Source organism: Patagioenas fasciata, chromosome 13 (genome assembly GCF_037038585.1).
Source record: "Patagioenas fasciata isolate bPatFas1 chromosome 13, bPatFas1.hap1, whole genome shotgun sequence".
Taxonomy (NCBI): Eukaryota; Metazoa; Chordata; class Aves; order Columbiformes; family Columbidae; genus Patagioenas; species Patagioenas fasciata.
The window spans coordinates 15,298,164-15,314,191 of NC_092532.1; the positions used below are offsets into that span (position 1 = coordinate 15,298,164).

The window sequence follows — 16,028 nt, forward strand, 5'->3', positions numbered from 1 at the left end:
GGGGCGGGGGGGCGGCCCCGGCGCGGTCCCACGTGCGCGTGACGCCGGCGGCGCCGGGAGCGGCGGAGCTGCGGGGAGCGGCGCGGGGCCGTGCAGCCCCCGGCCATGCAGCCCCCGGCGGCCTCCCCCGGGCCCGCCGCCCCGGCCGGGGCCGAGCTGCTGCGGTGGCAGTGGCGGGAGGTGCAGGCGCCCTGCCTGGTGGCCGCCTGGATCCTGGTGGCCAGCCTGGCCAAGATCGGTGAGTGTACCCCCCTCCTCCGGTCCTCCGGGGCTCCGGGAGCAGCTGCGCACACCCCCGGGGCAGGCAGAATGGGATGCGGCATCCCCGGTGGGCACGGGGGTGTCTGGGGCGAGGGGTGCCACTGCATGCCACGACATGGGTCAGGGGGTCAAATGGCCAGAGCCTGGCTGGTCAACATTGTCAGCTGGGCTGCGGTGGCCTGGCACGACCCCACACCACATCCTGCATTCTCTTCCGTGGGATGATGAGTGGTGACAAGGTGAAGGTACAGCCCGAGGGACAATGTGGGAGCCCAGAGCCTGTTTTCCCTGCAAGTGATGGACCGATGGGTGCAGAGGAGGGAGGGTTCAGGAGACGAGGAGCTGAGCAGAGATGCCCGACAGGATGTCCCGTGCCCCAGCAGCTGGCACAGCACCCACCATCAGCAGGGCTGGAAGCCATTTGACCCCCTCAGCCCTGGGAAGGGGTTGGTGATGCCAGTGTTGGGCAAGGTGTGTCCCCAGCAGTGTGGGGACAGATCCATCCCTGTGGACCCCTCCAGTGGGTCATTCCAGATCCTCGTGCTCCCCAGCACAGGACCACGCAGCTGGGGGGAGGCTCCGCCGCAAGAGGCTGCGTGGGAAGGTGCAAGGAGGATGCGAGTGAGCTGCCGCAGGGCTGTGCCCCCCACTGGTACCTGGGGTACTGTGTGTGGGTGCCAAGCAGGGCCCCATAGGGCTGGTCCCCCACAGTGCCTCTGCCTGCTGTGCTGGGTGCAGGGGACAAAGCTGTGACCTTGAGGCAGGTTTCCTCCCTTGGGGCCCTGATGGGGGCACGGGCCCCCTGACAGGGGTGTGAGCTCCCTCTGTGTTTGGAGCCAGCTCAAGAAATGTGGGTTCAGAGTTAGGCTGGGGAGTCTCTGAGCAGCCAGGGCCAGCAGCAGCCCTAGGGACATGGGGGACAACTACAGCTGTGACTGCCAGCTGGCCTCCGCCTCTCCCAAGCATCATCAAAACCACTGCCGTGGACCTTGTGCTTCTCTCCTTCTTTGTCTTCTGCAAGGGAGACCTAAAGCATTACAAGGAATTAACTAAAGGGTGTCATGAGCCTAAAAATACAACCCTGTGTCTGCAGCTGTGCCACCTCCAGCTGCTGAGCACGTCTCTCCTACCTGCAGAAGATCAGAGAGATGATTTCTTTCCCTGGCTGTTATTTTCTTCTCTCAAACATTCCTCTGGAGCTGCTCTCGGGGTGCTTTTTCCTTGATGTGCTTCCCTTGTCCCCTCACCTTTGCCCCAGCAGTCCCAGCAGGGGCATGGGGGCCTGAGCTGGGGTCATTCCCTAAGCCCCTAGCCCCATCACGTCTTCCAGGCCTGAGGCGAGTTGATGGCCACTCTCCCTCTCCATCTGGGAGGCACAGCCTCGATGGTTGGTAGCTCTGCGCTGCCTGGCTCGGCACATCTGGTAAGTCCGATGGATATTCGAAGCCTGGAGCTGCAAGCAACACCCAGACCTGGAAGCAGGTCTGCAGGCAGCACCACAGCAGTGGGGTCCCCAGGGCACAGGGGAGCCCACAGAGGAGCTGGAGCTGGGGGCAGAGGATGTCGGGGAGCAGAGGAGGCTGTGCCGGCTGTGGACATCAGGCGTAGGCTGGCGCAGAGAAACCGTTGTGGTTGCGGCGCTGGGCTGCCAGCTCGCAGCCCTGTGACTGCAGGGGAGGAAGCGGCCCCATGCCTGGGAGATGGGGAAATGACACTGCAGGCTCTGTTCTCGGAGGCGGTCACGATGCCGTGGTGCCCCGAGCCAGCAAACGCCCGGGGAGGGGAAAAACTGGCCTTGGGTGTTGCCTTCCTGCGCAGTGAGGCATCACCCGGGCTTTGCTGCCTTTTCTGTACTTGGTTGGAGCACGGATCTGCTTGAACGTGATGTGAGGAAGAAGGAAATGAAGGACCCAAACCTGCTTCTCACCCACAGCTGCCCCGTGGGCAGAGGTTTGCTGGCAGACAGATGTTTTTCCACCCAGCAGTATCACCGTGGGTCGCAACCCTCTCTCCTTGCAGCACATGCTCCATTGACCCCATTGCTTGTGGCACCGTCACCTCTGTCCCCAGCTGCTTGTGTCTTGGTTCAGGTCTTTCACCATTTCCCAAGCACTGGAGAAGCGGAGCAGCTTTTGGCTTTGAGTCTTCCCAATGGCAAATCCCACATTATGGATGCCTGAGCATGGATTATGGCTCTGAAGTTAATTCACATGTGGCTAAGTTACTGTTGCTGTGGGAACCTTTAATGCTGAAATCCTTGATTAGTGCATGTAAAATTAGAGCTCATTCTGCCTGTCCCCGCTGCCTGCTCCCTGCAGCACAGAGGAGCTCGTGTGCTGTCATTTGCTGCGGAGGGTGGCAGCATCCCCCCGCAGCCAGGGGATTTTTGGACAAGCAGGGTCTTTCCCATTGATGCTGCTCCCTCCTTTGCCCAAGTTTTTGGCTCAAGGGACAGAACAATGGAGGTAGGAGCCATGTCCCCGTGCCCCCATAGCATCTCTGTGGGCTCTCCCAGGTCTCTCCTGCCAAGCCAGGGCAGATCTCTGCAGCACGGGGAGTGCAGATGGGTTGACGGAGTGGGGAGCTGGGATCTTGGCAATGCTCCTGAGTGTGCAGAAAATGGGTTGGACGCCTCGTTCCCTACTTGAAAACTTCAGAGCTTTCTTCCTGTGGGTGGAAAGTGGTTTCACAGCGTGCTTCAGGCACTGAGCGAGCGCCGTTCACCCACTGGTGCTGCTTTCCCTGGGCTCGCGTGGGGTGAACAGGGCTCTGCCATGGCGTGTGCAGTCATTTAGCAGGAATTCGTCCGGGCTGAAGCTCAGCCTTTGCTTGAACAGCTGTAGTGTCCATGTCGCCACTGCCTCCATGGCTGAGCGGCAGCGCTGGCAGTGAGCGGAGGCAGCTGGGGATGAGGGGGATGCTCAAGGCAGCTGTGCATGAGGGGGATGCTCCGGGCTCTGCGGCCAGGGTGCTTGGCTGCAAAGTGATGGCAAAGCTTTGGCCCCAGGTGCCCTGCAGCTCTTTCCCCTTGAGGACGTTGGTGATGGAGCTGCAGATTGCGCTGCCCGTGCTGGCTGCGGCAGTGTTCCTGGTGTGTTATGGCAGGGGAGCGGTGCTGGAGAATGGCATGGACAGGGCTTACCATGCCAAGGAGTAGCACAGGTTGCTGTGGAGGTCTCAATGAGAGAAATAAGTGGCCCTTAGCCTGCATGTTCAGTAGCGGGCTCAAAGACGTTGTCTCTAGTTAGCAGCCAGATCTTTGACATTAAATTTTCTCCTCTGTTTCAGTGCCCATCTGCAGTGAAGGAAAGTACATCAGCTAAGAGGTGTCAGGAAAGGAGAAAGGGAAAATATCGGGAGGCCATGACCTCAGTTGCCAGGATATCCGCATCTCAGGGACACTGAGACCTATCCTAGAAGGGACAGAGCAGGACTGGGACAGGTTCAGAGGAGAATGACAAGGGCATAAAGACATGGAAACCTACTGAAATCTGGTCCTGGGCTCCTGTCCAGGTCTTTGCCACTGGAAACAGGACTCTGGGCTAGGCAGAGCTTATGGTCTCTCCATGGGGGTTCCTAAGGAGGGAAGAAACCAAGTGACCTAGGGCTGACATGTGGCCACAGCACGGCTTTCTTTCTGATGGGGTGACTTGGCACAAGCAATGGGCACCTTTAATCCAGCTAAAGGGCTTTAGGGATTGGGTTTTGGGTTGGCAGCAGGGCTGAGCTTGCAGCCAAGTGATGGCTGAGAGGCTGCCCTGGTGTCCCTTGTACCTGCTCAAGGACAGAGGTGGCTCTGGAAGTGCCTGGAGGAACCCACTCCCCAGGAGGAGGTTTCTTTGTCTGGTGGCCAAGTCATGCTACAGAGCTGGGCTGGATGTCATAAGCAGTGGTGTAACTCAACGATGAGGGGGCAAAACTGCTATGACCCTCAACAGCCTTTCCCCAAGCACTGCCCTTAGGGGAGTGGCAGACACACAGCACCTTACACTAGGGATGAGAAATCTGCAGGGATGGGGGGGTTGCCCACCTGGAAGCTGGAATAATTTGAGATTACACAAGATGCCCTAGCCTTGGGGACAAGGCTGTCTGGAGGAGCAAGTCCCCTATGCTGGCTGGTGTGACATCCTGCTGGCTTGTGCCTGAGCTGCATGCTCCCTGTCACATTGCTGATGGATGAATACCAGGGCTTACACTGCTTGCTTTAAAAAGATATATCGTGTTCCATAGCAGTTTAATATTTGGTCCAAACCTTGCATGGAGCAAACAGATTATTCAAAGCATCTCTAAATCTGCAGCTCCCGTGCACCTGGTTTTTGCATGCCGGTGGGTTAGCTGGTGCTGAGGAATGTTGTGCTCTGGCACAGAGCGGCTGACTGGCCTGTGCTGCAGTGGTTTGCACGCTGCGTGCGACGAGGAGCGACGCATACAGACGCAGACAGAGATGCACACAGAGTTCTTGTTAGCAGCGAGAGCACAGCTAGGCAGAGCTGAGCCAGGCTGAGCTGATTTTTGTTAACAGTTCTCAGTTTATAGGTTTACAGATACAGGGCTGGACCAAGAGGTTAGATAGGGTGTTTTTTGAAAAAATGTTATCCCAAACACACCACACTCATGTTGTGACAGTTTTCAGTCACATTCGCATGCATATCTTGTGGGCAGCATTCCGACCCACTCATTCACACGCCCAGGTCCAACATTCACACGTCATTCATATGGGGGTGGTTTTCCAACCTGAGATATCGTTCTCACCGGCCTGGGCTATCACTCCTTACACTCATAAAAAACATACTGCTGTATAACCTGTCCAAGGCTATTTAGCTGGAACTGCACATCCTGCCATTCCCACAACGTGCTGCTCCATCTGCTTCCTCAGATGGCTGCGAACAAGGTCACCTCATTGCCAGGGCTGAGCATCCTCATCTCTGAGTGGGGGTAACATGTCCTGGTGAACCAGGATGCCTTCGCTTGAATAGCATCTGGCATTGCTTGTAACACTGTGAATATACTCGCTGGCTGTCTTTTTTCTTTTAAGCACAGATACCAGAGGCCATAAAAACCAAAATGTGCTGCTGTTTGGCTTGGTAGACAGTGGCTGGAGAGGAGAGGGAGATCCCAAAAAGTTGGGGACTGAAATCCTGACCTGGGAGCTAGCTGGAATGTCTTCTGGGCATACATGGCCACAAAGCAGTCTTAGGTTCTCCCCTGTCCATCCCAGGGTCCGTCGTGCATCAGCCAACCTTTCCATGGAGCCTCTGGGTCTGAGATGCTCTGTCCATATGATCAATTGGCTGAGGATTGCGTTCTTCTTTTCCTTCTAGTTTTCCACCTGTCAAGGAAGGTGACATCCATCGTCCCAGAGAGCTGCCTCCTCATCCTGCTGGGGCTTGGCCTGGGGGGCATCGTGTTGGCCGTGGCAAAGAAAGCCGAGTACCAGCTGGAGCCCAACATGTTCTTCCTCTTCCTTCTGCCCCCCATCGTCCTAGACTCAGGCTACTTCATGCCCAGCCGGCTGTTCTTCGACAACATCGGTGCCATCCTCACCTACGCGGTGGTGGGCACGCTCTGGAACTCCTTCACCACCGGTGCTGCGCTCTGGGGGCTGCACCAAGCTGGGCTCATGGGTGGGTGCACAGGGCTGCCCATCTTGGGCCACATCCCCAAAAAGATGGGTCGGAGGTGCAAAGCACCCCCAAGTTCAGAGCCTGCTGCCTGACCCTGCTATGGATTCCCAGGAATTATAGCAGGAGAGGGGTCCTGGTGTTCTGGCAGGACCATCAAGCATGTGGGATAAATGGACCCTGCTTGGCACTGGGCTGACTCATGTCTTTGCTATTTTTGTGGCTGACCTTGGCTAGCTTGGCTGGCTCAATGCTGCGTTCCCTGTCCTTGGCTGGAGCCACTGGCCCTGGCTGGCCTGGGCTGTGTTTTGAGCTCTCCTGAGCCCTGAGGAACTGCTTGATACCTGGACCTGAGATGGAGCTGCTGAGCCTCCTTCAGTGCACACCTGCCAGAGGGACAGCGATATATCTGGGTGCCAAAGAGGGACATCCAAGTCCTGCTCCGCTCATGCTGCAGCAAGGGTGTGCTGAGCCCCGTGTTACCTGGGGGACCTGGGAGGTCTGGGAGCACCCCTGGGCTCAGCCCGCTGCACTCCCAAGTTGGGAGCAGATGAGGGACAGGCTTGTTTTGGCCTGGTGACTGGGGCTCTGGGGCAGGTGGTCCACCTGAGCATGGTCCTTCTGTCCTAGCAGATCCAGGCATTGAAGCTGGGCTGATGGATTTCCTGCTCTTCGGCAGCCTCATCTCAGCTGTGGACCCTGTGGCAGTGCTGGCCGTTTTTGAAGAGGTCCATGTAAATGAGACCCTCTTCATCATCGTGTTTGGCGAGTCTCTCCTGAATGATGCTGTCACTGTGGTGAGTTAGAGTTTGGGGGACCCTAATGTGACGCACGACTTGGGGGGGTGACATCCCCAAGCTGTGGACAGACCCATGCCATACTCTCTTGGTCTTTTCTTTCTCCTGGTCCTGGGGGACTTTGCCTGCCAACATAAGCTGTGTCACCTGGCAGATTTGGGTCAGGTGATGCCTCTTCTGCAGGGTCCATCCTGCCTGCAGGTGCTCTCCCCCTCAAGGCAGGGCAGTACCCTGCCTTCCCCAAGGGATCTGCCTTGCCTGCAGGTGCTGTACAAGGTCTTCAACTCTTTTGTGGAGCTGGGCCCAGCACGCATCCATGCCACGGACTACGTGAAGGGGGTAGGTGAGTATGTGCCCTGCCAGCTCCTCTTCCTCTGGAAAAGTGTGGGGGGCAAGCACGGGTTCTGTGGAGTGGGCACTGAGCACCACAGCTCTTTCATCTCCATCCCGGTTGTCACATGCCAGCCATCATCATGGGATGCTTTGGTGGGGACCTGGGTGGGAACACAAGGCTTGCCCAACCCAGTGTGGTATGGCCACGGGCCAGAGGAGCTGGGTTCACTTGCTTATGGTGCAAATGAGGCTGGACATGAGGAAAAATTTTTTACAATGAGGGTGGTGAAACACAGGAGCAATTTGCCCAAAGAGGTGGTGGATGCCCCATCCCTGGAGACATCCCAGGCCAGGCTGGATGGGGCTCTGAGCAACCTGAGCTGGTGAAGATGTCCCTGCTCATGGCAGGGGTGGCACTGGATGAGCTTTGAAGGTCCCTTCAACCCAAACTATTCTGTGATTCTATGATTCTATGAGTTTTCTCCCACCACCAGCCTCCTTCTTTCTGGTGAGCCTGGGGGGCACGGCTGTGGGGCTGCTCTTTGCCTTCCTCCTCGCCTTGATCACGCGGTTCACCAAGCGTGTGCGCATCATCGAGCCGCTCTTCGTCTTCCTCCTGGCCTACGTCGCGTACCTTGCTGCCGAGATGGTCTCACTCTCCTCCATCCTTGCGTGAGTAATGGGGTGTCCCCTGGGGGGGGTCCTGGAAATTAGGGGTGCAGTGCTGAGTAGCAGGAGGCAGTGAGCAGACCGACTCCTCCTCCCACTGTAGGGTCATGCCAGCTTCTTCTGCCTCTCTGCAGAGTCACCTTCTGTGGGATCTGCTGCAAGAAATACGTGGAAGCCAACATCTCCCAGAAATCCCGCACTACAGTCAAGTACACCATGAAGACACTGGCGAGCAGCTCAGAGACCATCATCTTCATGTTTCTGGGCATCTCAGCTGTGGACACCTCCAAGTGGGCATGGGACACAGCACTGGTGCTGGGCACCCTGTTCTTTATCCTGCTCTTCAGAGCTGTGGGTCAGTTTGCCCTGCTGTGCTTGTGGCTGATAGCACGCAGCCCCTTTCGTGCCAAAAAGTGGTATCCTCCAAGAAAGGCTGAGGCGTGAGGCCAGCCATAGCTCCTGGCTGGGGTTTTGCCCCATCTCCAGGAGCAGGCAGGGCTCTGCCAGCATCCCAGGCCTTCTCCTTCTTCCCTAGGTGTTGTCCTCCAGACCTGTGTGCTCAACCGCTTCCGCCTCATCCCTCTGGACAGGATTGACCAGGTGGTCATGTCATACGGTGGCCTCCGCGGGGCCGTGGCCTTTGCTCTGGTCATCCTGCTGGACAGGGCGAAGGTGAAAGCCAAGGACTACTTTGTGGCAACAACCATCGTGGTGGTGTTCTTCACTGTCATTGTGCAGGTGAGGATGGGCACCATGACCTCCTCCAGTGCTGCCCTCTTCCCCAGAGCTGGCCTGGGGTCCAGACGGGTGCTTGGGGCAAGTAACCTCTTTTCAAATTACCTTTGGTCCTCGATGCCTCCTGGCACCCTATCTGTCACCAAGCTGATGTGTAGCACCGCTGTGGTGACTGTCACGATGGTGGGGCAGTGGCCCACGTTGTTTGCCCATTGGCCTCTTGTTCTGGCACGGGCTCCAAGAGCAGCACCTGTGTGTGCCTGGCCAGGCTGTTCTCTTTACAAAGCTTTTGATAGAATCGTAGGATCATTTTGGTTTGAAGGGACCCTCAGGATCATTGAGTTCAACTGTTAACCCAACACTGGCACTAAACCATGTCCCTAAGAACCTCATCTCTGTGTCTTTTAAACCCATCCAGGCATGGTGCCTCCACCACTGCCCCAGGCAGCCTGGTCCAACGCCTGACAAGCCTTTCAATGAAGAAATTTTTCCTAATATCCAATCTAAAAGTGCCCTGGCACAACTTGGGGCCATTTTATCTCGTCCTATCACATGTTACTTGGGAGAATAGGCCAACACTTTCCATGCTCCAACCTCCTTTCAGATAGTTCTAGAGAGTGATGATGGCCCCCGGCTCTCGGGCTCCTCCTCGGGAAGGGGAGTGCACAGCAGATGGACACAAGCCTAGAGGAAGGGGGATTGAGGGGGCACAAAATGGTCTCTGCCTGATGTGACACAGGACCATTGCGCAGGTCCCAGGCACAGGGGGTTGGGTTGGTAGGGTCACACATGGCTGGCACAGCTGCTGTCCCTGGTCACTTCATGCTGCTTCTGCTCCCTGTGCCCCAGCCATGTACCCTCTCGCCCTCCCAGTCTTTCCCTTTGCCTTCTCCTGCCATTCCAGGGCCTCACCATCAAACCCCTGGTGACATGGCTGAAGGTGAAGCGCAGTGACCACCACAAGCCCACGCTGAACGAGGAGCTGCATGAGCACGTAGGTGCTGGCACCGGGGATGTCCCAGCTCCCTGCACTGCCAGGGCTGGGCAAGGGCGACGCATGGCCTCAGCACCTCTGGGGAACCCGCAGTCTTGCCACCGCTCTCACCCTCTTCTCCTTGCTCAAGGCCTTTGACCACATCCTGGCAGCGGTGGAGGACATTGTGGGACACCACGGCTACCATTACTGGCGGGACAAGTGAGTATCTTACCCAGCATCATTTGCCAGCCATCAGGTGGGTGGGGACATGTGCCAGTCATGGGGACATCGCAGGGTCCCTGCTGGAGGACACCCCTGCTCTAGGCAGGGCAGCAGAACCAGGAAGGGTTTATGTCTGTCCATCAGTCGATCTGGAAAGGGACTTTCTGCCTGCTGTTGTGCAGCAGACTGAGGTCCCAAAAGCATCCCAGAGAGAGGTTGGGCAGGTGTGGTTGGGGCTGCTGTGAGAACTGGCATTGCTTGCCCACGCCAGAGCTGCTGGGGGGCCATGGGGTGTCTGTGGTGGTGGTGATGGCCCTGTGCCTCCCCATGGATGGAGCTGTGCTGGGCACTGAGGAAGGAACAGCCCTGCGAAAGCCTGGGCAGTGTTTATCTGCAGGACAGTGACAGGAAAAGGATGGGAAAAGCCTGTTTCCTGGAGGCAAAACATTCCAGCGGGGCAGCCGCCCCCATCCCGCTTCCATTGCCTCCCACAGACCCGCTGGTCTCTGGCTTCCTCTTGGGTGGGAACAAAGGGTCCGCGTGTCCCCTCCCTGCTGGCTCTCCCTGGCAGTGTGTCCCTGGGCACAGCCAGGTCCTGCATGCCCAGCCTGCTTTTGCCATGCTTGGACACTCGCAACCTTGCGTGGGCAGGGGGTCCCTGGCTGTGATACCCCATGGGAATTAAACTGCCTGTGTCTTCACGTCATGGCAGGTGGGAACAGTTCGACAAAAAGTACCTGAGCCAGCTCCTGATGCGGAAATCTGCCTACAGGCTGCGGGATGAGATCTGGGATGTTTACTACAAGCTGAACATCCGTGATGCTATCAGCTTTGTTGACCAGGTTGGGGCACGTGGTGGGGCTGGGTGGCAGGATGGTCCCGATGAGTTGGCTCGTGTGGGGTGGCCATACCCCCCTGTATGACCACACATGTACCCTCTGGCCAGGCAGTGGGGACCCCCCAGCCCAGCTGGGTCCTTCCTGCCCCAATGCCAGCCTTGTTCTCCCACCTCCCAGGGTGGCCACGTGCTCTCAGCTGCCAAACTGGCACTGCCCTCCATGCCCAGCCGCACATCCATGTCAGAGTCATCAGTCACAAACCTCCTGTGAGTAGCAGCATCGCTCTGAGTCCCTGGGCAGACCTCACTGGACCCTCACAGCTGCCCTCTTCCCTGAGGGGTATCTTGTACCAGGGCTGGAGGGATGCAGGCATGGAGCCCAGCATCTCCATCTCCCTGCAGGAGGGAGAGCGGGAGCGGTGCCTGCCTGGACCTGCAGGTGATTGACACGGTGCGGAGTCGCCGGGACAAGGAGGACGCTGCCATGCACCATGTGCTGCGAGGGAGCCTCTACAAGCCCCGCCGGCGGGTGAGCGCTCCCTGGCCGTGTCGTGCGGCTGACCCCACTTGTAAGAGGAGCAGGGATGGAGGACGCTCTGTAGGGCTAGCTGCTCACCCTGTGTCTCTTTGCCTCTCCCTCGGCCAGTACAAGGCCAGCTACAGCCGTCACTTCATCTCTCCAGATAAACAAGAGCGCCAAGATAAAGAAATCTTCCGTCAGAACATGAAGAGGCGGCTGGAGACCTTCAAGTCCACAAAGCACAATGTCTGTTCCTCCAAGAGCAAGGCCAGGCTGAAAGAAAAGGGCAGGAAAAAGGCAAGTGCTCCCCAACCTCCTGCTCCCTTCCTAGCTCTGAGATTTGGCCTCTCCCAGGATGCAGACAGTGAGATCCTTTGGGGTGGAGGTGAGGTGCTGCAGGGCATTGGCAGCTCCAAAGCCAGCAGGGAGAGCGGCTCATATCTCATCTCATCTCATCTCATCTCATCTCATCTCATCTCATCTCATCTCATCTCATCTCATCTCATCTCATCTCATCTCATCTCATCTCAATCTCAGTCCTGCGTATGCTCCACATGAGCACGTGGGTGTCATGTGTCCATGCGTCCCCACCACGTCAGCACTGCTGTGGGGCCGCTCCTCCCTGGCCAAAGCAGTCTCAAGCCATGGAGGAGCTCCATTTTTGTTTTCCAAGAGTGCTCAGTATGAAGTAGCCTGAATGTTGGTGCAGATCCAGGTTCAAAAGTGTGACACTGCATCTTAAATTTAGTCTTGGGTGTCTTCTCTCATTTGGAGGCTTTTGAAGCCATTGCAGCTGAGCAGTTTGTTGTAGGGCCTCAAAGACCCAGCATCTAAGGACTGGGAACCACTGACTGCCAGCTGCCATCTCACTGGGGTGGGAATCTGTGGCCCTGGGGTTACCCTGATTTACAATGGTCACCTGGGTTGGGATTGTGGGTTTGCATGGGGCAGGTCCCAGCCAGTCCCTCTTCCTTCACAGAAGAACATCTCTCTGACCAGCGACACTCCCAATGGGAAGACACACAGAAATGTCCCCTGGCAGGAGGCGGGTAAGACCAATGGCAGGTGAGGTTTGCAGGTCCTGGCAAGGGGACCTTGTGGGCTGGGATGGAGCAACCCGCTATGCCTGCGCACTGCCAGCTTGGTGGCACAACAGCACCCAGGGTTGCACCAGCAACAAGTCCTTCTCTGGTGGGTGCAGTCCTTCCTCCACCATGTGCCACATCCTCCAAACCAACTCCCTTCATCTGACTTAGCTCCTGTCCTGGTGATGGTCAGCTCAGAGGAGGAGGAGAGTGATAGCTCAGAGACGGAGAGAGAGGATGACGAAGGGATCGTATTCATCGCTCGAGCCACTGATGAGGTTCTTCAGGGAAAGACAACTCCTGGTAGGCACTGGTGCTGTTGTGCCACCAAGCTGGCAGTGGGCAGCTCATCCTTCCTCCACCTGGGGACCAAAACTGACTTGGTCTGGGCAATACCATAGTCAGCAGAGCATGTATGAGATAGTCACTCTTCTGTGTGGCTCTGGAGGCATGGCGGAGCGTCCCTGAGCTTCCCGGTGCCTCTGCATCCCTGGGCCAGCTGGCCATGCGATGGTGGTTGGTTCTGCAGTGTTTGCAGGGCCCAGGGAGAGAGCAAGAGCTGTGCAAGATCCCTCCCACTGTCTCTCTTTCTGCGCCCCCAGGCAGCCTGGATGTCTGCCCCAGCCCCTGCATCATCCCGCCATCACCCACCTTGGCAGAGAAGGAGCTGCCGTGGAAAGGAGACCAGGCTGATCTGGCTGTTTATGTCTCCTCGGAGACCACCAAAATCGTGCCAGTGGATATGCAGAAGGCGTGGAACCAAAGCATCTCCTCCCTGGAGAGCATCGCTTCCCCTCCAGGCATTGAGAGTGGATCTCAGCACAGGAGATTTGCCTGCCCTGTGCTGGAAGAGCAACCCCAGTCTGCGAACCAAGCCATGTCAGAGCAGAGCTCCTGCTTCCAGTTCCCCAGCCACATCTCTAAGAGCGGCCGGTCGCAGAGTGACAGCAGCCCTGATGGTGCTGAGCAGCAGGAGCTGCAGCCTTTGATGGCCACGGAGGAGCAGGGCAGGATGGTGCCCACCACGGAGCCCAGGTGGCTGATGTTCAACAGAGCGAGCCACCTCTGAGGCAGCCTGTGGATGGGGAAGGGACTGGGGGCTGCAGACGGGCTGTGACCCGCTGACTCCTCTGCTGTCTTGCGATGCAAAGCTTGTGTGTGTCTCCATAACCTCTAGGAGCAGCAGGAGAACCCAGTACTCCTCCAGGAGCTGCACTCCAAGGTGGACTTTGCCCATACACTGATGCAAAACTGCTTGATAATTGGGCTTTTGGCTGCAACAGCAAGTACCAGCCCCTGCCCACCTAGGGAGGCACAGACCCCAAACCTCATTTTTTCTTTCTGGTCCCTACACATCTCTGCAGCTGGGAGGCCAGAGATGTTCTTCCCAGGGACTGGACTCAATCCCATCATGGCTGTGCTGCCCTGAGGTGCACACGTGCTGGCTCCTGGCTGCTCACGGATGCATGAGAATGAGCTGATCTCCAGCCTGGCTGTGAGTAGGAGACCCCTGGGGAGAGGGCTGCGAGCAGTGGCCAGTGCACGAGAGCCCATCCACGTCCAGTGACTGAGCCATTGACTTCAAGGTGGCCACAGTGCTGGTTCCTCACAGCATGCATGGAGCTCAGCCAGGAGGGCAGAGATGGGCTCCTCACCATGGCAGCTCTACGTTCTCCAGGTTATAGAGGTACCGCAGATGCAAGGCCATGACCTTCTCAGGACTGGGAGCAGCGCTCCTGGGGTTTGGCTCCACCAGGAGCCGGACTAGTGAACCTGTACGCACAGGGACTCTTCTAGCAGCCAACGTGCTGTGCCAGCCTCACACCTATTGTCTGGATGTGTTCCCAATAGTTGCGGTGTTCAGCTTTCTGGTTTTGTTAGGAGGCAGCTGCCCTGCACAGCATTCTTGGCATTTATCCTGCCCACATCCCAGTCCCTCCAGTTGCCTGGGGCCCATCAGCTGGGAGGGCTTGTCATGGTGGGAGGAGTGGAGCCAGCAGCAGGTATGAATGTACACCAGGAAAAGGGGTGATGGGTGAGAGCTGAGTGCACCTTCAAAGGTCTGTCCCCATCACCTGTCTCCCAGCCACCCCTGGTCCCTCCTAAGAAGGTGGTGGGACCTGGTGGCAATGGCCCACACAGGGAATTATTCCTGGTGTGAGCCCAAGGGCCAAGAACTGCTCCCCAGGAACTACTCAGCATGTGAAAGCTCAGCACAGCAGCTGAGCACTGGCAACACAGGAGGGTTGGGGATGCACCTTTTAGGGAAGAACGGGGATTTGGGCTGTTAATGCCCCAAAGCAGGTAAATAACTGCCTGTTCCAGCTATGTGGGCATGCTGAGATGGCAGGTGTCAAGGGGACATGGAGATGCATGGGGTGACAGAGCCCAACATAGGGCAAGCAACCTGGTGGTACCCCTGGTATAGTCAGCAGGGCTCATTGAAGACCTTTCTGCTCTGTACCTGTCCCACCAGATAAGCATGAGGTTTTTAAAAGGTTTTTCTATAGTTTTGCATTTCTGGTATGCCTTATTCTGATTTTGATTTCTGATATTGGGCCATACTAAATCTCTAGCTGGGTCAGTGTTTTCTGTAGCCATGGGCACAACAAATGACTCAAGACTTAATATCTTATTTGCAAGAATATTGTTTTAATGTGAAAATATATGCAGAGTATTTTGTAATGTTCAATAAACAGATTTGGAGCAGGCGTCATGGGCTGGTCTCTCTGCTGTTTGGGAACCTCTGCACGTCCTGATTCCTGCAGCTCCTGGTTGGGTTCTCCCTTGCAAGCACCATGTCCTTGTGCTTCTCTGCTCTTCTCCACCCAAGGCCACAGCCCCCCTTACAGACTCACTGTGCCTAACTGGATTTCCTAGTTTTGATAATGTTTGCGGAAAATATGACAGTCTTTCCAAAGAGAAGCTTGCCTGCCGCCGTTGGCAGGCCGTGCCTCGGGGAGCAGCGAGCAGGCAACCCGGCTCTTGCTGCCCGGTGTCGTGGCTGCCTGCACTGCAGCAGGGTGCTGGGAGCCCAAATCTTCCCAGGTCCAAGCTTCCTCTCTTTTTGCCAAAATTATAGTTCAAATGGGTCTGTTTCGGGCTATTCTGGATCACAGGAACCCTGCACCACCGTGTGCTGGCTTTGCTCTACCCTCAGTCTGCTGGCTCTGCCTCTCCTAAATAAGAGTAAATGTGGTTCACTTAATTCACAAGATCAATGTTTGGCTTGTATTCAACTTGGCATCTACCGTCACCCCCAGGTCCTTTTTGGCAGGCTCCCTATACAGCTCCTCGCACCGAGGGCTTTGCACTGGATCCTCTGGAAGTTGTTGCTCCTCCCGACGTTTCCCATCTGCCTCCCATCCCACCGAGCAGTGATGCTGGCCGAGCTGTGCTCTGCGTGCCGGACCTCCGTGCCAGTGTTTCCTGCAGAACGCGATCGCCTTGGCAGCGCACCAGGTTGTGTGGGCCAGGTCGTCTTCCTGGAAGAGCTGGGTTTGCAGCATTCAGGTCCTCAGAGGAGGAAAAGTAGACATCTCAGTTTTGGGAACTAGTGGGGCTGGTTGCTCCTGTCTCACACAGACATCTGAGCCCAGCAGCTAACGCATGTGCAGGCTCTCCATGCCACCAGACAGCAGCTTGGAGCCCCCTCTTCCCATCCTCAACCCCAGCCACAGTGTGATCAGGGATGGTGGCTCTTACTACACCTTTCCCCACAGGGTTTTATCAGTTTTTATTCTCCACTTTCTGTATTTCCTTTTACAGAGAGAGATAGCAGGTAGTGTCCTTCCTGCACAGGACTGCTCCGATCCTTCCAGCATAGCACAGAACTGTCTCTTTCAGCCTAAAAATACTGCACTGCTTCAGTGGAAAAACACAAGAACCAGGCCAAACCACGAACATATGTGCCCAAACTTCTGCTTCTCCAGGACTGAGTAAAGTATAACCAAAGGAGCTGTAACCCAGAA

At 56.8% G+C, this 16,028-nt stretch overlaps 1 protein-coding gene across 5 annotated transcripts; it reads left to right on the top strand.

The window, feature by feature from the left end:
* The first annotated feature begins 50 nt into the window (after positions 1 to 50).
* SLC9A5 (solute carrier family 9 member A5) lies at positions 51 to 14,768 on the top strand. Of its 5 annotated transcripts, none has more exons than XM_071814237.1 (16): positions 51 to 238; positions 5,583 to 5,885; positions 6,513 to 6,679; positions 6,944 to 7,022; positions 7,507 to 7,684; positions 7,816 to 8,036; positions 8,217 to 8,419; positions 9,321 to 9,410; positions 9,541 to 9,611; positions 10,327 to 10,456; positions 10,631 to 10,719; positions 10,855 to 10,981; positions 11,099 to 11,269; positions 11,952 to 12,021; positions 12,229 to 12,360; positions 12,660 to 14,768. In XM_071814237.1, the coding sequence occupies exons 1-16, from the start codon at positions 106 to 108 to the stop codon at positions 13,124 to 13,126; spliced, it is 2,631 nt and encodes an 876-aa protein (XP_071670338.1). In that variant the 5' UTR covers positions 51 to 105; the 3' UTR covers positions 13,127 to 14,768. The 5 variants fall into 5 exon arrangements, with proteins under 5 accessions (XP_071670338.1, XP_065704389.1, XP_065704392.1 ...); XM_065848317.2 differs by having other exon boundaries at positions 6,516 to 6,679; XM_065848320.2 differs by having other exon boundaries at positions 54 to 238; positions 6,562 to 6,679.
* The last annotated feature ends 1,260 nt before the right edge of the window (positions 14,769 to 16,028 follow it).